The sequence below is a fragment of the Otolemur garnettii genome, unplaced genomic scaffold, assembly GCF_000181295.1.
Source record: "Otolemur garnettii isolate 467f Iridium unplaced genomic scaffold, OtoGar3 scaffold00120, whole genome shotgun sequence".
NCBI lineage: Eukaryota > Metazoa > Chordata > Mammalia > Primates > Galagidae > Otolemur > Otolemur garnettii.
The window spans coordinates 5050703-5073726 of NW_003852515.1; the positions used below are offsets into that span (position 1 = coordinate 5050703).

Consider the following 23024-nt stretch of genomic DNA (forward strand, 5'->3'; position numbering starts at 1 on the left):
GGCGGAGGCAGGAGACTCTTTTGAGCCCAGGAGTTGGAGGTTGCTGTGAGCTGTGATGCCACAGTACTCTACCCAGGGGGATAGCTTGAGGCTCTGTCTCAAAAAAAATAAAATAAAATAAAAAAATAAATAAAAAAAAATAAAATGCATGTAAGCAATTTAATTTCTTATAGTGCAGAACTTCCCATCCACCCCTCATGATTATATTTTCTAAACCACATATTTAAATTGTATTCCAAGAAGTTTCTTTACAAATATGTTATCAGTACCTTCAGGAAAATGGAAAATATTGTATTATACAGGGAATACAGCTGACCTTTGGAGCAGTAATTGTCACCTTTTTTTTGGTTTAAGAATGTTCACAGTAACTTTATTCATGATAGCCAAAAACTGAAAACAGCATGGGTGTTCGTTAACAGAAAACTAGATTTAAAAACTGCTGTATGTTCATATACTAGGAGGATACTTCTCCAAAGTAAAAAGGAACAAACTAATGATACATACAACATGGATACATCTTGAAAACATTGTATCTCTGAGATGCCTTACAACAAAATATATATACTGTTCAGTCTTATTTCTATGATGTCTTAGAACAGACTATGATGGAAAAAATCAGAACAATGGTTATCTCTGGGTAGGGATGGGGATTGACTTGGAGGAGGCATGAGGCAACTTTCAGGGATGGTAGTGATGTTGTACAAGTTGATAGGGGTTTTGGTTACAGAAATGTAAGTACTTGTCAAAATTTATTGATCAAATGCTCAAGGTTTGTACATTTCATTACGTGTAAATTTTATATCAAAAGAAAAAATTTAATTTTAAATATTAAACTCTTGTTAATGATATAGATGCTGAGGAAGTATTTGAGGATGAAGTGTACTACTGTATGCCACTTAGTTTGAAATGTATCAAAATTTAAGCAAAATGGGGCAGCGCCTGTGGCTCAAGAAGTAGGGTGCCGGCCCCATATACTGGAGGTGGCGGGTTCAAACCCGGCCCCAGCCAAAAAAAAAAAAGCAAAAACAATGTAAGCAAAATGAATGGAAAGAGGAGTACACGGATAAGTGAAGCAAGAATAAAAACACTAAGTATAGAATCTAGGTAATAGGCAGTGGGTACTCACTGTAAAGTTTCACATTTTTTTGTGTTTAACAGAAAATTCTTCTATATGTTTAACTTTCATAACAAGATGTTGGGGAGTATAGTCCTTTAAAGAATGTTGTTTATTTTAGACAACTGAAGAGTAATATGAAAATAAATGAACACAACTGTAGGCTCACATGAACTGTGTAGCATATGGAGATAGCCACATATTTATTTCATAATTTCCTACTTTATGGCTACTATTTAAATAATTTCAGTTTCTTATGGAGTATGTGGATCATAAATCAAAATAACTGTATTATATACATTTGGAATGATGCCGTTGGCATTCTTTCTTTCTTATATCATCCTAGGAAAGTCTTGGAGTTTTGATCCAGTCTGCAGTAAATAAGGAATAAATAAAAAGAAATTATGGGTTTCTTTCTACAGTGTGGAGTCAGCTATTAAATTTAAAGCTATGGGTAGATGCAGACTCATGCAGCACGGCCTGATTCTGTTAAGGTCTGAGTGGTCATCAAATCATAAATGGGCATCTTATTATATAAAATTGTGCATTTTAAGTAAACTGATGTTAAGATAATTGGCTTTTAGGATATTATGGATGTCTCAGAGACAGTATAGTTGTGGGAGTAAGAGTACAGCAGATGCACCAATATCATCCTAAGAACATAGCATTTTTATTTTTTTATTTTTATTTTTTTTGAGACAGAGCCTCAAGCTGTCCCCCTGGGTAGAGTGCCATGGCATCATGCTCACAGCAACCTCCAACTCCTGGGCTCAAGTGAGTCTCCTGCCTCAGCCTCCCCAGTAGCTGGGACTACAGGCGCCTGCCACAACGCCTGGCCATTTTTTGGTTGCAGCCGTCATTGTTGTTTGGCGAGCCTGGGCTGGGGATTCGAACCCGCCACCTTAGGTGTATGTGGCTGGCGCCTTAGCCGCTTGAGCCACAGGCGCCGAGCCAGCATTTTTATTTTGATTGAGACTGCTGGTCTGTCTGTTGAATTTAGTATTATTTATCTGACAGAAGTAGCAAAGACGTTTGTCAGAGAACATTGCTTCCTGTTTTACATTAGCCTTTAAAGGTTAAGGGTAATCTCAAACATCCTGCCTCAAACTACCTTTGAACAACTTACATTATAATGTTTTATTACTCATTTTCTTAAATTTCTCTCTCTCTCTTTTTTTTTTTTTTTGGTCCTAACCCAGTGGTTCTTTACCGGAGAAGAAATACTTGTGCTTTGAGAAACACCCCCAAATGATGCTGACAGGCCTCTAGTTTCTGAGAAACCTTGCCACAGTATAGTTGTGTGAACTTCTGTTTATTAGCAAGAAATTATACATACTGATAATCAAACTGATTATCTCAAACTGATATCATCACCATTTATGATGATGAGATACTTCTAGACTTGGGTTTGATGAAAACTAGATGGAAAAATAAAGGTGATTTGTATCACAGAATAATTTAGAATTTTAAGTTTATAAGGTTCCTTACTTACAGGTTGCTTAGTCACAGGCTTGAAACTTTGGTAAAGCTGTACAAAGCCAGAGTACCAATGTATAATATTAAGTTACGGTGAAATTTAGAACTGCGCAGACTAAGTAGTCATATTGCCATGACTAGTGAAGTGAGCTTTTTTCCCTGTAGGCTATTTGTTCGTTTTTGTTTGTTTGTGTTTAGACACAGGGCCTTGCTCTGTCACCTAGGCTGGAGTGCAGTGGCGAGATCTTATTTCCCTACAGTCTTGAACTCCTGAGCCCAAGTGATCGTCTCACCTAGGTCTCCCAAAGTACTGGGATTACAGGAGTGAGCTACCATGTCTGGCCTGATTGGTTTTTTAAAAACTTTTTAATTATGAAAAATAACACACAAGTGGAAAGACTAATAACTGAACACATATATAACCATAACCTAGGTTCAGCAGATGTTGCCATAATTGCATTGTCTAACTTTATATTTTCCGCTGAACCTTTTCAAAGTAATTGACATGTCCTGACACTACCCTAAATACTTCAGCATTCCTTCCCTAAGAATTCCATTTTCTCACCTAAGAAAATTGACAGTGCTTCTCTAACAGTACCTAATACCTAGTCCCTATTCAGATTCTACCCCTCATTCCCAACATACCTTTTCAGCATTTTATGTGTGAATACCCTTTTTTATCCCTAATGACATTGACTTTTTTAGGTAACAAGCCAGTTGTCTTGTCCCACAATCTGGATCTGGAACAAGACACCTTGTAGAGTCCTCTAATTTGTTTCTCCCTGAGCCTGGCCCTTGTATCCTCTGGAAACCGGAAGCCAGCCCCTGACACTGCTTCAGGCTCAGGGTCAGCCTCTTGGCAAGGCCGCTTCATAGGTTTGGTGCACTGTGAGTGGCTTCACATCAGGAGGGAGCTGCTGGGATGGCCAGTTGTCCCATCATTGAAGATGCTGAGTTTGACCTTTGATTAAGATGGTGGCAGACAGCTGTCTCCTTGGCAAAGTATGTTTTTTTTCTTCCGTCTGCAAGTCATCTGTGGGTGACCCTTTGGCGTCAGCTTTCTGCCTAATAATTTTTCACATCTACTGTTACATTAATCAGTGATTTCTTTGGAGATGGCCAAATGGTAATTTTCTAATTGTGTTTACTTTGCTTTTCCTTTTATTAGCTGTCATTCTTCTGTGAAGAAGAGCTTTTCCTCATCAAGTGGGGATGATTACAGTTCTTAAAAAGGTAGGATAAAAGCTTAGTTCGTTTTGTTTAATTACCAATTTACCAATTTTCAAAGTAAGGAATTAGAGTATCAGCCACATGCAGTTGTGGCAAACTATCATTTTCATAGATTTTTGCATATTTAGTGTGTTGAAATGAATTACAGTCATTACTCTTTTATGTTTAAATTATACCAAATTTGACCAGTGGGAGTCTCTTCATGCTGCCAAACTGGAAATGACATGTAAACAAACAAATTACAACACTATCAGGGAAATCTGAAAACTAGGTATTTGATGATAGAAAGGAACAGTTATTAATTGGGATAATGTTATTGTGATTATTAAAAAGTTAAAATCATGCCTCTTAGAGATACAAACTGTGGTATTCACTGATATAATAGGATTTGTTTTGAAATACTTCCTGGGTAGCTGGGAAGGGAGATGGTTGAAGGCACAGATGAAACAAGCTAGGCACGTGCTGTTTGTTATGCTGTTTGTGCTGTAGGAGTTTGAAGTTTGCCAATAAAAGGTTTTAAACTTCTGAATTTATGTTGGCATTTATAATTCAAATTTAATATCATAGGAATTTTTATTTTTAAGGGCCTATTTTGAAGTAACGTGTATTTTCAACTTTGCTAATTTAAAGCCAAAATTTAAGTAGTAGTAAAATTGAATTGCAATGAACTATTTTGTCTACTGTATAAGTTAAGAAAATTTGAAGCTTTTTTAAATTAAAATTAAATTTGAATAATGGTAAAAGGCTTTGAATTAGAAAACATTGTTGCAGTATTTTTCTACTCATTTCCTTTCCCTTTTTCTCTCCTTAGAAATGGTTTTTAAAGCTGAAATAGTCTTTGTTTTATAAACAAATATGTGTAGAATTTATTTACAAGTATAAAAATAGTACTCATAAAAATTTGAGAAGTAATGATGATTAGAAAAGATAAGGGGAAAATCACTTTTGTCTCGAACCTCAAATAACCAGGGTTTTAATACATTTCTTTCCATCTTTTCCTTACGTCTAGTATTTTTGTTTATTGGCTTACTTGTTTGAAAAGAATTTTGCATTTTGAGATGGGAGTATGGGAAGGCACGCCTATAACTTGGGAGACAGAGGCAGGAGGATCGCTTGATCCCAGGAGCTAGAAGCTGTGATGAGCTATGATGATGCCACTGCACCCCAGCCTAGGACAGGGAAGACTGAGGGGCGTAGCAGGTTTGGTGTGGGAGATTCTGAAGTGAATTCTGGACTCGTTAACTCTGGGATGACTATTGCATACCTAGGTGGAAATGCTGGGTAGGCATTAAATGCTCTAAGTGGCAGAGATTAGAGCTAGAACTGTCAGTGTGGGCGTTGAGTGTTAGCAAGCTAGATAAGGATGGAAGTACACTGTTTGTTCATCACTTTAATTTATTGTATTTTTTTTTCATATCACTTTTCAACATGAGGGGTTGAGGCATCAGTGGGTCATACAGCATGGTAGGTTCAAAGCTAGGGACCAGAGGAAAGTTCCAGTTTTAAACACCCAGGTGATTCTCATACAGGTGGCACAGGGACTGTTCTTTAAGAAGCACTACTGAAGACACCTTTTTTCCTCTTTCCTCCAACAAGTCACACCTCTTTTAGTTCTTGACTCTGTAATGTTACTTGGCATACCCTAGATGAGATGACAAGTCCTGTCAACACTCCTTCAACCTGTGCCTCTAAGATTTACTAAATGCGTGAGTGGAAGGAGAGAAGTGTAATTTAAAAAAATCAAAGTACAATTTGTAAGTGCTTCCAAGTCAGTGCTCATTTGACTATATTTCCTATAGATCTTTAGGAAGTATAGATCTTTACTGCCATGAAGTAAAACTGCTGTCATCATATATGTTGCCATTAACATTTGGCAGTAATACCTGAAAAATGTTTATAGTTTTTGAGGCTGGCACTTCAGTTTATGTCAGAGTATTTCCTTTTTCACAGTCTCAGTTACTTCTTTCAGTGGGTCAGCTTCTTTCTTGGAGAGGCCTCTTTTCCATAGTATTCTTATCTTTTGTATATCGTGAGATACTGCACTGATACATTGTTAACAGTTAATTATACTAAAGTTTTATGCATTGGTGTTTATGAATCACCAATCATTTTATATGCTACATTCTCATAAACTCTCAAGATGATATCTGCTTTTGGAGTTGGTGCTAAAAGATTTATAGGAAATATAGTCAAATGGGCTCGGCGCCTGTGGCTCAAGTGGCTAAGGCGCCGGCCACATAGACCTAAGGTGGCAGGTTCAAATCCAGCCCTGGCTGCCAAACCACAATGACGGCTGCAACCAAAAAATAGCCAGGCGTTGTGGCGGACACCTGTAGTCCCAGCTACCTGGGAGGCTGAGGCAGGAGACTCGCTTGAGCCCAGGTGTTGGAGGTTGCTGTGAGCTGTGATGCCATGGCACTCTACCCAGGGGGACAGCTTGAGGCTCTGTCTCAAAAAAAAAGAAAGAAAGAAAGAAAGAAAAATAGTCAGATGAGATTGTGTATACAGAAGAAAAAAATGGAAAACCAAAGCACTGTGCAAATCTGGCTTATTCTAATAACCACTTGTGCTGGGGGCAGTGCCACCTGACCAAGGTGACTGATAGTCCACCTTAGTGGTACAGGTTTCCTCTGCATGAATTTGGTAGTCCAGGGAACAGCATCTCCTTAGCACTTAACAGATAATGTAGTCTGTGCAGCCTCACACACATCACAGTATCAGACCACAGGAGTAAGTGACTGAATTTTAATGAACTTTTCTTTCTACTTTCTTAGGATGGCTGCCCTTTTTCTAAATAGGTTAACTCTACAAACTATAAAGACTGAAAACAATTGCATTGGATGTTTTGGAAAACACATTGTGCAAAAGACAGCACCAGTATGGTGGTCCTCTACTGCTCCTACCCCACGGCTGGCCTTTCTAGGTCATGCAAAGGCTTTTAGCACTGTTGAAGACATCCAGGATGAAAGAAAAAAGAAAAAAAAGGATGGAACATTGTTCAGTAACATTGGAAGAAAAATTAGTGCCCGAATTATTCACGTACTGGATGAGAAGGGCAATGATTTGGGAAACATGCACCGAGCAGATGTGATTAGACTCCTGGACGAGCGAGACCTGAGGCTGGTTGTGAGGGATGCCAACACGGAGCCACCGCAGTACCAGCTGATGACAGGGATACAGATTCACGAAGAACGACTAAGGCTGAGAGACAGGGAGAAGGCTAGGCCCAAAATAGGTAGGGACTTTGCTGTTTGACCCTTGATCCTTTAGGACTTTAAATCTGCAGTTTAAATTCTGGTATTTACATGGTGCGTGTGACTTTGGGGAAACAAGAAATTGGCAGATTCGTGGTGCTGCCACCCTGTGTCTCCCTTTTCCTTCCACCCCTTATTTCTATTCCGTTTTTTGTTTTTCCTCAAGGAAAAACCTTACCCATTGTCCCTTCCTCTAATCCTGTGTAAAATGAAGGAGAAACAAGGTGAACAAACCAAAATGAGGGAAGCTCTTTTCCCTCTCCAGCCTTGTCCTTAGAGCAGAGTAGCTGGGGGGGAAAGGGAATGAGACTCCAAGGGATGGTTTCAAATTCCTTGCCCTATCCTGGGCCACTCATTTAAGCTCTGTCCTGGGTGTTTTTCCCACTTCATCTCTAAAGAGGAGGTGTTTGGTTAATTATCTAGAAGTACCTTTTAAACTCTAAAGTGATTCATAGAGTGTCTTTCATGTCAAAGTATTCTTTTACAGTACCTCATGAGACACTTGTCATTTAACCCTCACAGAAGCCATGAGTTGTATGTTAAGTGAAGGTATTTTTTATGGTTCCTAAAAAGTGCTGATTCTGAGAGACTGTTCAATAGATAGGGGATGGGGATAGGAGTCAGACAGGGCCCCAGTGTTGCCATCATGAGCTTCTGCACCTTGAGAAAATCACATGTTATCTGGCCAGTTTTGTGACCCCACATTAATGAGGTTCACTAGAAAACAAAAAAATATTCAGAAGAGAGTAATCATGGGGAATAAGAAGACTTTTTTAAAAATAATTTTTATTTTGGAAATTAAAAGGCATACAGGAAAAGATAATAAACACATTACCTATCTTCCAAAATGAGCAAGTGTTAATGTTGTACTTTCAATTTTTTTAAACAAAACATTATAGAAAAAGTTGTCTTATACATTCTCTTCTCCCATCTGTCCTGCCCAGAGGTGCCCCTGCCCACTCATGCATTCAGTGTGTAGACCCAGGCCATGTTGTTAAACTCCAGGTGTATTTGTAAACAGTATTTATTATTTTGTACAAAAAAATGGAGTACTATCATTTTCAAATTCCTATCCATATTTATATAATAGGCATAGATAATGTGTTATTACCTATGTCTTCATAAGAATATATCATAAATTTAATCCAGTTCCATGAACATTGGGCTTACGTCCAGTTTTTATTATGAACACAGGTGCATACTCTAGCCCAGTGATTTTCAACCTTTTTTACCTCACAGCACACTTCGACCTATAGTTAAAACTTCTATGGCACACTTAAATTATGTTGATCAAAAAAAAGTAAAAAAAAAAAAAAAAAAAAGAATATACTTACTGTGCTTTGATTTTCTTTTGAAAGTAACATAATTAACAATCTTTAAAATTTTTTGTGGTATACCTGAGATCCTCTCACAGCATACTGGTTGAAAAATCACTGGTCTAGGGTCTCTGAAACTAAGTGGGTCAAAGTGTTTTCCTCGGCAGTGTATGAAATTTTTTCGACATCCTCATCCACACTTGGTACTCTAGATTTGTCATGCTAATGGTGAGAAACCGTGTCTTGTTTTAATTTGTATTTCTTTTCACCATCTAGGTTTATTTTTCTGAGTTGTCTATTCATATTTCTTTTTTTTTTTTTTAGGTGCTTTTTCTTCCTGATTATTAGCTCTGTGTTGTAATACAATCATCTTATCCCAAATGTATTTTTTACTTTATTACACAGTTGCATTTTTGAGATGGGAGAATAATCAGTCTTTTTCATAATGAACTCCTTTCCCTATCCTGAAGTCATAAACTAGTCTATCTTTTCTTCCATTTGTTCTAAAGTTAAATTTTTCCCTGTAGACCATTAGTTCATCTGCGGAGGTCTAACTTCCCCATCAGAAAACTTTCAATTGTCCCAGTATCTTTCTTGAGCAGTCTGTTCCTTCCCTGTTGAGTAGGTGGGACTTCTGGAGACAGAAGTTGTGGACACAAGACATAGGGAGCTTCCCTGGCTGACAAGAGTCTGGCTGACCCCTTATACCAAGGAAAGCATCAGAAAAGATGGATAAGACGAGGACTCCCCAAACACTGGCTCATATCAGAAAGAAAAATGGGAGAAATTAAGTTTATCATAACGCTAAACTTGATTCTTTTAAACAACCATTCTTTTTATGTTTTTTCATCCAATGATGGTTAACAATAAATGGAAGTATTTCAGATTTTAAATACCCTTACCTGGCAGGTAAAAAATGAGTACCTTTATGTTTATCACTCCCATTTAATCAAGTGTTTACTGGTCTGTGAAACAGAGTCTTAGGAGAGCACCAGTAGAGGGTAACTGAATATTCTGTGAAGTGATATGGAAAGGTCAGGATTCATAGTAGACTCATCAATAATAGCCCTGCCCCAAATGTCACTGTTTTGAACTAGGACCAACCCTGATGAAGGAGCTAACTTTTTCTTCAAATATTGGGCAACATGATTTGGACACAAAGAATAAACAGATTCAGCATTGGATTGAAAAAAAATTCAAAGTTCAAATTACTATAAAGAAAGGGAAGAACACAGATGAGCCAGAAAATAAAATGGTAAGTAAAAGCAAGTATGACTGACTGGTTTCTTTTTGGTTTGTTTTCCCACCTAAAACTATAGTTGTAAAAAATCTGAAGACTTTCAAGGCAACGAAAAATGACTGGTAAATCTACCCAGTGTTATCAGCTTGTTTTCAAAACATAAACATACTGTGTATGCATTTTCCATTATAGTGTATTTTGCCATGTGAAAACTTATATTTTATAATATAAAAGCTATATGCAATTTGTTTTACAAATTGTAGACTAAACATTAAATAAGAAAGCTAGCGACTTTACAGACTCATCTTTTAAGTTCGTTTCCACTTTGCATTTATGAAAAGCCGTGTGGTCAAACTGTCTTCTATAAAGTATTTATCAGTTTAAAAGCCCAGGATAAGCTTGTAGAGTATCTTATTTCACTGTTAAAGTCAGATAACTTTATCACCCACTAAAGGTAGCATTAATCCAGTGGTTTTGAACACTATCTCCATGGAATAATCACTAGGTGATTAGTCCCAGGTGAAGAAGAATTTGAGCCCAGGTCTTTTTTTTAAATTACCCCGTGACTCTGTGTTAGTGAGTGTTGGGAACTGCACTGAGCTAACAATTTTCAGGATAATACTATGCCAATGCCCAAACCCCTGCTTTGTACTTGTTTTGGGGAGAGGGCAGTCTGGAATGCAATGTAGCCCCTCAGTGCCATGACAGTGGAGATCTAAGACTATAAAAAGCTTTGACAGTGCATCACTTCAGTTACATGAAAGTTACTGTACAGATTTCAGTCAGCTTGACCAGGTATGTGTGAACTGATGCTAATCCCTTAAATAGCAATTCAAGAATGTTAAGAGTTTTATGGGTATTAAAGCATTAACACTAGAAAGCATCAAAGATACTTATTTTAATCTTTGGATGTTTTCCTTTTTTAGGAGGAGATATTTAATCAAATACTCGAGACTATGCCTGGAATAGCTACCTTCTCATCCAAGCCACAAGCTACTAAAGGAGGAAAAGCTTTAATGTGTGTTCTCTGTCCTCTGACCAAAAAGGAAGAGGACGGATATAGAGAAACTGAGGAGACCCAGAAAAGAGACACTTTGAAAAAAGATCATGGAAATGATAAAGAATCAAATGTTTTACATCTGTGATTTTAATAAAGAAAAACATGCTTCTGAAGGAAAATTACTGAGCCCTTTAAACAAAGCAATGTGATAATTTAGTTGAGGGTAAGTATTGCAACTGTTGAGAGCACCTGGTCTTTCATACAGCTCAGCGCCTCTCCATTTTTAGACAAAGATGAGCCCTGCTCTTCTAGTTTCCTTTTAGGAGGGATATAGCCACTGAGACGAGAGGCCAAACTTCGTTTTTCACGAGATTTTTTTACCTTTGAGAATAAAAAAGATAGGCAATTAGAGATCAGAATCAAAATTATCTGAATTAATTTTATAATAGTTTTATGTACCAGCAGGTATAGTATACAACATTCCTTTATAAGACAAGTCTTTAATAGTAGTGCAGACTCATATAGTAATTGAAAATATTCCAAACAGATTCTATCTCATTGTATTTTTGAGAGAATCTCACTCTGGTGCCTTGGCTAGAGTGCAATGGTTCTCCTCATAGTTCACTGCAACCTCAAACTCTGGGGCTCATGTGATCCTCCAGCCTCAGCCCCCAAGTAGCTGGGACTACAGATGCACACTACCACTTTCAACTAGTTTTTTTCTTATTCTTTTCTTTTTGGCGTCACACAGCTCACAGCAACCTCCAGCTCCTGGGCCCAGGCAATTCTCCTGCCTCAGCTTCCTGAGTAGCTGGGACTATAGGCACCCGCCACAACGCCTGACCATTTTTCATTGCAGTTTGGCTGGGGCTGGGCTTGAACCCGCCACCCTCAGTATATGGGGCTGGTGCCCCACTCAGGGAGCCACAGGCACTGCCTGTTTTTTTTCTGTTTTTGGTAGAGATGGGGTCTTGCTTTTGATTAGGCTGTTAACAAACTCTTGACCTTAAAAGATCCTCCCAGAGTGCTGGGATTACAGGCCTGAGCCAGTATGCCCAGCTCCTATCTGGTTCCAAATAATTTCTCTTTTAAAGAAATAGCCCAAGAAGTTCCAACTTACTTTGAATTTCATTTTCTTCTTGTCAGGATCATGCACAATGGCATGTCGAGTGAGACTTTGCTATAATGAAAGAAAAAGAAAATGTTACATTTTAAAAACACTTGACATTTGGTGTCTATTAACATGAAAACTCCATGAGTTATTTGAAACTGTCAACCTTCTTTCTGTTATGTGCTTGTTGAGGGATTTGACTCTTAATTCCCCCACCAGAGCTAAAGTAGGACTTTTCTCTCAAATCCTGGACTTAAATCATTACTTTTTCTAAGGACTCATTATGTACTCCCAACCAGCATTGGCTTCTTAGTTCTTTTGTAAGGTGGGGGGGGACCTATAAGTGAACTAGTCCAAGCAGGAGGAGGCTTTTTAACTGCATCTGTCTAAGCAGTGTTCATAGACACAGGTGGGAAATCTGACCAGCATCTTGTCCTTGACAATAAAGCCAACTACCATCAGCTCCCTGTTGTTTTCTGATGATTTTAGACCGCTGTTGAGTGAGCCTTCTCTTTCCGGTCTTAAGATTCATGGTAAGAACCACCCAGAGTTGAGTGTGCAGAACTGCACAGGCCCCTCCATTGCATGCCATGTTCTGGCCGTCTGCCGAGGCCTGGAGCAGATCCCACAGTTCTGTATTCCCTGGTCTCCTTGCTGCTGGTGCCCCTTCCCAGTCCCTAGGTGGTGGGGGTATGATGCCAAGGCCACTGGTTCTCACCTTGAGAAAGCATAAGAATCCCCTAAAGGGGTTGCTAAAACAGATTCTGTTCCTACTCTGAGTTTCTGATTTAGCAGACTAGGTGGAGCTGTGAGTCTCCACTGTCAACAAGTTCTCAACTGACACTCCTGGACCAGGACCACCCCTTGAGACCAATTGGGCTTGGCAAAGCTGGGTGTTCCACAGCCTTTAGTTAAGAACCAACCAGCTGAAGCAAGAGTGTAAGGTGTAGAGTCCAGGGCTCCAGTGTCACAGCACAGACTACAGGATGGTGAATGAGGGCGAGCACTTACTTTCATTGCAAATGTTTTCCCACAGCCAGCATGTTCACACACAAAGGGGCGCCTTTCCTCATGGAAGGTGAGGATGTGGCTTTGGAGGTTAAACACGGTTGTGTAGGTTCTTCCACAGCCTTCTCTTGGACATCGACACACATCCCTCTCTGGAGCATGAGTTTTCATATGTTGCTTCAGATAATCTTTGCGTTTAAATGTTTTCTGGCATACTTCACATGTTATTTCCTCTGTGGGAACAGACACATTTAACTAACATCCCTATATCACCATTCAGAAAAAAATTCTAAGTAACATTCAATGCCTCAAGCCTCACCATTATACACAAATCAGAAATTCCTGAGAAACGTGACCCCAGTTTTAGAAAACTCTGTCAATTCTCCTAAGTTCTTACACTATACACAGTTGCTGTTCACTTGACAAGGGGCAGAGGCTTGCAGTGTGGTGACTGTTAGGTGAGAAAATGAAAGAGACATTGGTTTCCTTTCTTGTCATCCAATATGATCAGTAGGACGGTGTTTCCTGCAGAACACTAGTGCTCCCAGGATGGCCTCAATGCAGACTGCCAGAGCCTGTGGAGGCTGCATGGTGGTAGTGGCTCCGAGAGACCCAGTGCAGCCTTGCTCATCCATCCTACAGCCATAGTACCTAGCATGTCACAAAACCTCGTACAGGTTGCCACACAGTTGGCATTTCCCTTTATAAAAGTGCTGAGTTTTGTAGGGGCGGGAGTCTATAGCATTCCACTCATGCCTGTCTCACCTTTATGGGTTTCTCTCACATGTTTCAGAAGTTCTGTCCATGTTTTTGCCACAAAAGAACATCCTTTTTGACAAACATAGCCTATTTGAGGAAAAAAAAAAAAAAGATGAGTACATTGCTTATGAATACCCAGTGTGAACACTGACCATAACTAGAAACGAAACTTTCTGGCCTATGTAATTTTTTCCCACCTGACAGCATCCTGTTAAAGGTTTATGTTACAACAAAACCAAACAACTGCATAGCAGGTGCTTCACATTAGGGTTTTTTTACCTTAGCAAGACAGATGCCTTTCCTTCTCCTGTTCTCAGATGTTGGGTGTGCTGTGTACAGACGCCCTGCTGCTTTAATCCCGTGTCTCCAAGTCTCAGTTCCCTTCTTCCTGTCTGCTCTGTGTTTGAGTTTTGCAAGTGTTCTACAGTGCCTTGCTCTTAGCAGACAATTGAAATGTAGTAAAGTGCCACCCCCCCCCACATCCCCACCCCCGACTTCCTCTAGTCTTGCCCTCTAGCAGTTTGCCCACTGTACAAAGAAGCTGAGTACAGCTAAGGAAGAAAATAAACTGGAACCCAGAGAAAAACCCTGAACACATGTCAAAGCACCAAAATTGGATTCATCAGTCACTGTAACAGGCAGGCTGAATTTCCCTAACTAGAAACTAAAAAGGTGACTGCCTCTCATTCTCAGCTACCAGTGTCTTTCAAAACAAACAAACAAAAAACCAGAAAAACATAAATTCTAGGACCTGGGAAATTAGAGATGTCAAAAACCCTTCATGGAAACAGAGAATAGATTCAAGCAGTTAATCAAGTCTTTTTTTAAAAAACTGACATCTGGGCTCAGTGCCTGTAGCTCAAGCGGCTAAGGCGCCAGCCACATACACCAGCGCTGGTGGGTTCAAATTCAGCCGAGGCCCACCAAACAACAATGACCACCGCAACCAAAAAATAGCCAGGCATTGTGGTGGGCCAACCCGCTACTTGGGTGGCTGAGGCAAGAGAATTGTCTAAGCCCAGGAGTTGGAGGTTGCTGTGAGCTGTGATGCCACAGCACTCTACCCAGGGTTACAGCTTAAGGCTCTGTCTCAAAAAAAAAAAAAAAAAAGTGACATCTGGTGACTCTGAAAACTATAAACTATTATCCAAGTTTGTTGCATAGCCAACAAGCAAAGAATGGCAGGAAATAGAAGAGGTTAAAAACAAACTGAAGGAGCAAAGCCTTGGCTGGAGTACTAACATGTTCACAAGCATCAAGTGTAACCAGGCACCCTGCACAGCAGTGACAGGAGTAAAACACACACATGGGGCCTCTCTCGACAAGACTATAAGAAATGAATAGGCACAGGGATGGCCCCATGCCTACGGAGTTCCTTTTTCTCAATATGACCCTGAAAGAGACCAGCAGGCACCAAGTACTCAGCATGGCCCTCAAAGTCAGCACACCAGGGCTGTCCATACCTACCCTCATGTGTCTTGCTGTGTCGCTTCAGCTTGCTGGGTGAGGCGAAGTGCTTCCCACACCCTTCCTGGGTACATCTGTGTTAGCGACACAGGAAGTATTAACCAGTCCATTCTCAAAGAGGATTCCACTTAGGGTAAATGGTACTTTGTCCTAATTCTCCCACCAAAGTCTTGCCTCTTCCCACAACCAAACCCATCATATAAAAATAAGATTAAAATGTCGAACTAGTCATAAGTGAAATGCAAGTTACTTGGCCAGCCTTGGGCCAAAATGCACCATTTGAGAGGGAACAGTCATGTTACTCTTTTGCTTATGTAACCAAATTAAACACTATTTCCATCTGTATAGAGATGAAAATACACTCTGCTTTCATGGCTACAGAGAAGACAGTCCACGAGGTTATCTGACTTGGCTTAAGTAAACACTGCCACTCTAATTCGCTCCTATCTAGTTTTGTTTTCCTACTGAAACTGCACAGGGGTTGTGTGATCTGAGAATACAGCAATAGACACATGAGCCCCAGGTGCACAGGAAAAGGCACATGCACTTCTGCTCTAATGCCATCTGCGGAACGAAGAGTAAGTGGCAGACTCACAGCAAGGACAGGCAGCAGGCATGGTCACCACAGCAACTCAGAGACATGGTAAACTACTTTATCTCAAGTAGCTTTAGGAGTAATGACATCCATAGGAGCCTGAGTGCCAGCCCCTTCCAGGTCTAGTCCGGTCTGTCCAGCCTGCACTTAGTCCCTCTCTAATTGCAGGCTGAAGCCAATTACTTTTGTTTTTTGTTCTGCAAGAAAAGAGTGAGTGTCTTCATACTGACGTTTCACATACTTAAATAGGCTCTCTTGGAATAGATGAGTCATCTTTTAGCCTTCCCTTCAAGCTTAATTACAACTGTAATAATCTTCCAAATTATTTTGAAATGCATATTTCTTTTAGAGAAACAAAAGCAAAATTAAAATGCCCCTATATATAAGCATGCATATGCAGGGCACGGTAACAGGAAAACACTGATCAGGAACTGTTCCAGAACCCTTGTTTCCAATTTTTGCATTTCCATCTCATCCATGCCCAGCATGTAAGAGATTTTCAGCCATGTGAGTTACCTACTTGAATAGCGGTTCATTGGTATGATGGCACTGGTGGGTTTTCAGCTGCTGATGTTTCTTAAAGGTCTTCTCACAACCTTCAAAATTGCACTGTTCAGAAGATACTTGTTAGTCTCTGAGAAAAATATTTTAAAAACCACCACAGTTCATAACAGAATCTTCTCAAGATAAAAACATTGTGGAGATTATATAACTGCTACTTTCAACTCATTTAGTTACTGTCAACTTCTACTTTATCTCAAGAAGCTTTAGGAGTAATGACACTTGAAAAAGCAAAAATGTTTCAGTTGAGGTCCTCTCTCAATACTACACTTTAATTCACACCATGTTTGCTTCCAAATAAAACCTTTATGGTGACAGCTAGAGAAGACTAAATTCAGATATTTGACAGGAAAATATGATGGATGAAAACTTTCAGAAACATACGAAGTTTCTGAAGTTTTCTGAAAAATACTTGAAAATCTTAAACATTTAAGTCATACTTACCACGTACTGTTTCTGCTGATTTTCATGTTTGCGTTCAAAATGCTTCTTCAGGTTTGATTTTGTGTTGAACTTTTGGTCACAGCCAATAGCTGTACAACTACAGAAAGTAATATACATCAAAATATTAACAAACCAAGGGAAGAGAAGTTTTAAGATGCATGTACCCTCCCACTTTATAAAAGCTAATTATGCCAAAGAATAGTACAGGGTGTCCAGAAGATAGACAACCATTTTAAACTGCACAAGAACTTTATGGACACCCTGTATGAAACAGCCCTGGGCAAATTCCAAAGTGGTAAGCGCCTCCCAGGCAGGCCCCCCACTACCTGATGTGACTATCATGTAACAAGATGCTTTTTCATGCTAGGCGTTTGAAATTAAGCACACTGCACCATGCATCGTTATACACTGGGCAGAGGGAAGGTGAAAATACTCGTCTCAAAGGCCTAAACCCTGCTTACTCTTTAATCATGCGTAAGTTAAATTATTCTCAGCTTAGAATCTGACAACCATAATTTTGCTTGAAATGTCACTATAAACTATATTTCTAAAAAGACCTAAAAAACAAATTGGTTTCCGCTTCTCATTAGAGGTAAAATAGATACTTTAAGCAGAACCATGAACTATTACCCCCCACCCCCACCCCGGCCTATCACCAAGCCATTCCAGTTTCCCTTGTCTCAGCACCTGGGCCTTGAATGATCTAAATCCTTTGTGAAGTTTCGTTGTTTGTTTTTTAAATAAGTTTTTTTTTAAGAGTCTTCCTAAGCCTGAGGGATAAAGCAGGGGGAGGCTCAATTCTTCATGTAGGTTTTTTACTCCAGGTTCCTTGGTGTTCATTATTATCGCTCCATGATAACAAGGAACAACATTCATATCGGGTACGTGTTAGCCCCAGAGCCAGGTGGAGAAGGACCAAGACAGTGGGAGGGGCATTATGGCAGGGCTCACCAGAAATCCCCACTACCACAGGGACAAAACACTGAGTGGTACACGGGCAGGTGACCAACAGAAAAAGCTTTCTCCAGCCTCCCTTGCAACTAGGAGTGACCATGTGGCTAGCTCCACTCATCTTGCTCAACGCCCACAAAGTATCTAAAAAGGAGACACACCTCTTGTGCCCTTTCCTCCTCCCTGCCAGCTAGAATGCTCATGCAACAGCTGGGCCCCAACAGGCTTCTCAGACAAAGAGGGAAAAGATTCACGATGAGGATGGTGGACCAGTTACAGGGAGCCCCAGCCCCCTTACCCTCTGTATTTCAGTCATGCAAGAGAAAGAGTCCACCATATTTAAGCCTCTCTGGTACTGTAGGTTTCCTGTCATTCCTGGCTTAACCCTGATACAGACCCAGACACCAAACCCAATAGGAGTGTGGGGCAGGAGGACAGGGCCAGAAAGAGTCCTGAAGGGAACCAAAGACAAGCACAGGGGCATGAAAGACCCTGGAAACCTTGCAGAGTAGGGGTGTACTACACCATGACTTCATGCCTGAATCAAGCAAATGGGGCAAGATAAGCAGAAAAGGACCAATCACACAGGGTGTACAGCTCACCAGGCTTCCTATGTGAGCAGTATTTGAAACCACTGCACAGCTTTACATAGGGAAGCACCCTGGAGGGTACCATGGGCGAGGCCCTTTGGCAGGCAGAGAACACTCTTTAGTTGTTCAAGCAAGGAGCAGGGGCTGAAGATAACACAGTGGAGCAGGGAGGGTCTGAGGGTAAGTTACTGGAACTGATAACCTACTTGTTATAGGAGATGGGAGGGAAGGATGAGTCCAGGGAGCTGCCTTATCTTTGCTGTGGGTCACTGGACAATTGGCCACCTACCCAGACAAGAACAGGGAAAAGACCAAAGAGAAAGGTGAGCTCAGTGTGGACTGGGAGGATTTTTGGCTATGTGGAATTTAGGAAGCCAGAAAGACAACTAAGTAGCACAGTCCAGCAAGCAGCCTGATACAAAGACTGAGAGTGTGAGCTGGGAGAGTCACTGTGGAGCTTTCCCCAGCTGCAGTGTTTCCTGCCCCTACCCCACTCGCCTACTGCTCTCAATACAGATGTTGACATTTTTAATTTTATTATGTCATTCCTGGGGTTTCTTTATACAAACAGGAACAAATACAAAGATACTTTCTTCCTGCCCACCCAGCATGTCCCCTGCAGCTTTTTAACACACAGAAAAGTAGCCCACGCTAGAGGACTCTGCTGTCCCTTGGTTTTCTGATTGGCGTGCCCTGGCAATTTTCTCATGGTTTCACAGTCAGCACTTGTCTTCTTTTTTCCAGCTGTACAGTACTCCACTGTGCTGATATACTTTAGCCTGTCTGTACAGATGAGCATATGGGTTGATTCTAGCATTATGATACGATTAATGCTGTTGCATCTGACCTTGTAGATACATTTAATGCAGGTGTGGTCCATCTCTGAATTCCCCAAACTGAACTTCCAAGTCAAAGACATATCTCAATGCTATTTTGAAGACCACTTTAGTTTTTCCTTGCTGGTCTAGTTTACCTGAACTATATTTTGAAATAAAATAAGCTTCCCTTGGAGTCACTCGTTTTGATGACACACTATGCACTTGAACAGGAATTGAAATAAAGACATGTGCCATTTCCAGTCTTTGCCCCATTCCCACTGGCTAGCTGCTGTGAAGATAGGGCCTGGTGTGACTGCCACTGAGGAGACGGCTCTCCACATGGAAAAGTGATAGTGAGGTCTGTCCTGTGTCAAGAATTCACCTCCCTCAGAATGGACTTTTGTGAGACCTGAGACACTTCACATTTATTATCACCTCTAACCTGAAAGAAATTCAACGTAGGTTATTAGAAAACCTTACTGCTCAAAAAACTGTCTCACAGAATGAAATTATGATTATCAAAACCTAATATCTGAACCAAGTGCTATACAGTTATTTCCTGATAAGGTATCTTGCATACAGCTTTCATCTATTACAGATGTTCTGATTTTCAGTGAAAACTGTATGTTCTTTGGAACATTTTAGTGTTTCTCAAAGTATGTAAGCAAGACCAGCAACATTAGCATCACTTGGAAACTTGCTAGAAATGGACTCCCTGGCCCCATCCCACGCCCACTGAATCAGACGCTGGGGTGGGTCCAGCAGTGTTTTAGCAAGCTCTTCAGGTAATGCTGATACCCCTTAAATTTGAGATCCACTGTCTTAAAGAATTAGCTCATAGGAAAGCAGTATCTCCACCCTCTGAGATATAATCAGCAATTCCTGGTAGAATAAATTAAAACTTGTCTGTTAGTGGTGCAAAGGCCTAATTCAAAGAAACACAAGATAAACTATTAAAAGCTCTACTTCTTGCTTATATTTCTGATACCAGTAGCTTATTAAGAATGGGCTGTTCATAAAGACCCTGACAACTCTGGGCCAAGATCTTTCCCGGGAACGATTTCCATCTAGTCCAGCAGTTCTCCACTTGTGGGTCACAACCCCTTTGTAACAATGAAAATACATTGCGGCATTAGGAAGGTTGATGGAACTATGTGTCTTTAAGCTTGATTTGTTTTCTATGTATCTTAACGAGAGATGAGAGGATGCAAACTCAAGAGAACTTCAGATTAACTCACTCCTGAGTTTATTACACTCCTGAGTTTATTATTACAAATGACCCAAAAAGCCCCTATTCTCTTTCATACATTCAAAATCTATTCTGCTCTTATATAGGAGAATGAATGAAGCTTCACATTCTTCATCCTTTTTGTTTATTTGTTTTCTTCTGGAAGCTTTATTGCCTCACTTTCCATGTTGATATCTACAATTCAAACCCATTAGTTTCTATTTTATTTTTTTGGAGATAGAGCCATTAATTTCTAAACAAATTAATGTTGGTGGCTGACTGTACTGCCCACCCAGTATGGGACCCACCAGTACAGTTGGGTGCTCAGAATCTCTGTCAGGTCTAATTGCTGAGCCCTTGGGCCAGACTGTGGTGGCTCCTGACCTTGACCTCCACACTCCCTCCGGGCTGGTCTTGGGTCTCTAGGAGCATGCTCATTATCTCCCAGTCCCTGGGCACTTGCACCTGTCCTCCTGCCCACCCCTAGCCTCATTCCTCCTGGGCCCACATGTCTTTTCCTATGGCCTCCAGATGCCCTGAGGGTGCCCTTTGCCTTCAGGTACCTGAGCAGCCCCGCCCACCATGGACCCAGACCCCCAGGATGGTGTGCAGGTAGGCATGCATGTGGTATGTGGCGTGGGCTGGAAGTGGGGCCAACAGGATGGCAGCAAGGGCAGCGTGGGCACAGTGGTGGAGCTCAGCCCGTCAACCCCTGACCGCAAAGTTGTCTTGCAGTGGGACCAGGGCACCTGTTGCTCTATGACGACACTGAGACTGGTGTGTGGCCTCAGGGGCTTGTGGGTGAGGGGGACATTCTTCATCTTATGAATCAATCTTCTTATCAAGTCTGTATGCCAAATACAGCCTGTTTCAAAATCCTAAAGAGTCCACCACTTACATGAATGGCTTTTTTCCAGTATGAATCAGGACATGGCGACTCAGATGGTAGTCCCTGATGAAGGCTTTGCCACACCCTTCATAGTCACAAACAAATGGTCTCTATTGTGAAGAAAAGAAAAAACATGTTACTAGTTATTAATTCTGATTATTATTTAAAAGCTTAAAGTGTCTAGTAAGTAAAGCCCCAGACTCCTTGTCTAGAGATGGTCTCCACTCAATGTATTGAGCACCTGCTACACCAAGGCAAGGTTTTCCTGCATGAAGTTACAAAACATAAATATCACCCATTCTCACCATGTTGCCACAGATTTTCACTCCATTGTTAACCTGCTCCTAAACAGGGGGCCAGTTCACTGTCCCTCAGACTGTTGGAGGGCCAGACTGCCGGCCCTGGGACGAGTCAGCTGCTAAGCAGGAGAGGCAGTGGCAGCAAAAACACCCAGCGGGCCAGATAAATGTCCTAGGCGGGCTGCATGTGGACCGCGGGCTGTAGTTTGAGGACATCTGTAACCAGTCATCAGGCTTCCAAACAACCCCCCTGCAAGATTACTTTCTGGTTAGCATGGCCTGTCTGTGTAGATCCTCCACTACTTCTAAAGTAGTGGTTCTCAACCTTCCTAATGCCCTTCCTCACGTTGTGGTGACCCTCAACCATAAAATTATTTTCGTTGCTAAGCACCACAACATGAGGAACTGTATTAAAGGGTCGCTGCCTTAGGAAGGTTGAGAACCACTGTTCTTGAGAAAGGCTAGGGCAGAGGAACAAGCAGGTTCTGCCTCATCCTGAACAAGCCCTGTGCTAAGTCTGTGCTAAGAGAGTATCAGGCATGGAAAATGCGTCACACATCTAAAAAAGCTCACCTGTGCCAGGGCACAACCAAAAACCAGCTCATATTCCTAACTGCAACCACCATTTGAGATTTGAGACCGAGGAGTTGGGAGGAGGTACTCCATTTTGAACTATAGGGACATGTCCCCCAAATAACCGGTTTTGTGTATCTAAGGAAAACATACCACCAGGCCCTCAATGAGATAACTAGAAGCAAAGCCAGTGGGCAGGAGGACTGAGCTGTACATCTGGAGCAGAGCCACGGAACCTCAAGCAGCTCCAGTTGAGTCAGTAGGTACTTAGTATTTAATAACTGTGTGGGATTTGGGACGACAAAGATGACTCCACATTTTCCAGGCTGACAACCCCTGGCACGTGTTAGGTTTCTGGTGGTAGTGAGCCATCAACACGTATTCGTCTTTACAGACTATGGTAAGGTGCATGTCTGGCCAAGACTCAAAATCAAAAATGGGGAAATGGTTGCTTGGTAAGCCTTGAACTCGTGGCAACGACGCCGCGGTCCCAACACGAAGGTCCTAGAATTTTTGTCCACTTCCTCAGTTCCTTCTCTAAGTCCAGGGTGCCAGAGCCGAACATATCACACAGAGGGGCCTGCGGCCTTGTGCCCTGGGCACGACTGCAGTGGCTGCCCCGGGGACACATGCCGTCCCGGGCCACGCCCACCTGGTGAGCCACCGCGCTCCCTAGTCCCAGGGCTGGGCTCCACATCTCGTTACCTCCCCAGTGTGCTTGCACAGGTGCGCGTCAAGCTTCCAGGCCTTGTTGTAATTGGCGCTGCAGTCTGGGAACGAGCAGATGAACCTCCTGGTATGCGCGGGAGGCGGCGGAGGCAGGGCCGGGCCCTCATCTACCGCGACGAACACATCTGCAAGGGTCAGGGACGATACCGCCTCGGCGACTGAGACCGAATCCTCCAGGACGCCCAAGTCTCCGCGGCCCTCGCCTCGGCACGCGGCCAAGTGCGGAGCCACGTGAAGCGAACCAGGGTGCCCAACCCACCGCTCCAGGCGCACCTGACGCGCGATCCCGGAACACTTCCGCGAGGACAGTCCTAGGGGCGGGGCATGGAGCACAGGCGCGCTGACGCAGGCCCCGCCCCACGCCGGCGCCAT

At 41.7% G+C, this 23024-nt stretch overlaps 2 protein-coding genes across 5 annotated transcripts in view; one reads left to right on the forward strand and one right to left on the reverse strand.

Moving 5' to 3' along the window:
* The window catches only part of MTIF3 (mitochondrial translational initiation factor 3), a 13404-nt gene extending 2602 nt beyond the window's left edge, over positions 1–10802 (forward strand). For 2 of the 4 annotated variants that reach the window (XM_003797623.3, XM_023517756.1), the window contains exons 2-5: positions 3759–3823; positions 6595–7055; positions 9488–9645; positions 10557–10802. In XM_003797623.3, coding sequence (XP_003797671.3) covers positions 6596–7055; positions 9488–9645; positions 10557–10775 — 837 coding nt within the window. In that variant the 5' untranslated portion in view covers positions 3759–3823; position 6595 and the 3' untranslated portion in view covers positions 10776–10802. Of the gene's footprint in view, positions 1–2962; positions 3593–3758; positions 3824–6594; positions 7056–9487; positions 9646–10556 lie in introns of those variants that run through there. The other 2 variants (XM_023517758.1, XM_023517757.1) reach the window with 2 other exon arrangements.
* On the reverse strand, positions 10762–23024 carry GTF3A (general transcription factor IIIA). Its single transcript, XM_003797639.3, has 9 exons — positions 22629–23024; positions 21061–21161; positions 16576–16672; positions 16091–16179; positions 14976–15049; positions 13515–13595; positions 12753–12982; positions 11751–11810; positions 10762–11011 (listed from the first exon to the last, which is right to left on the reverse strand). Exons 1-9 carry the CDS (start codon positions 23022–23024, stop codon positions 10844–10846), a joined length of 1296 nt encoding a protein of 431 aa, XP_003797687.1. The 3' UTR covers positions 10762–10843.

Bases quoted from the DNA above. Each gene is read 5' to 3' on its own strand.
- GTF3A (XM_003797639.3), bottom strand. From the start codon at position 23,024: ATGGCGCCGGCGTGGGGCGGGGCCTGCGTCAGCGCGCCTGTGCTCCAT. The intron at 13,596-14,975 runs GTAGGTATGGAC...TTCCTCAAATAG, and splicing joins ACACAGCAAGACACATGAGG to GCTATGTTTGTCAAAAAGGA. The intron at 12,983-13,514 runs GTGAGACAGGCA...CTGTTCCCACAG, and splicing joins TGTGAGAGAAACCCATAAAG to AGGAAATAACATGTGAAGTA.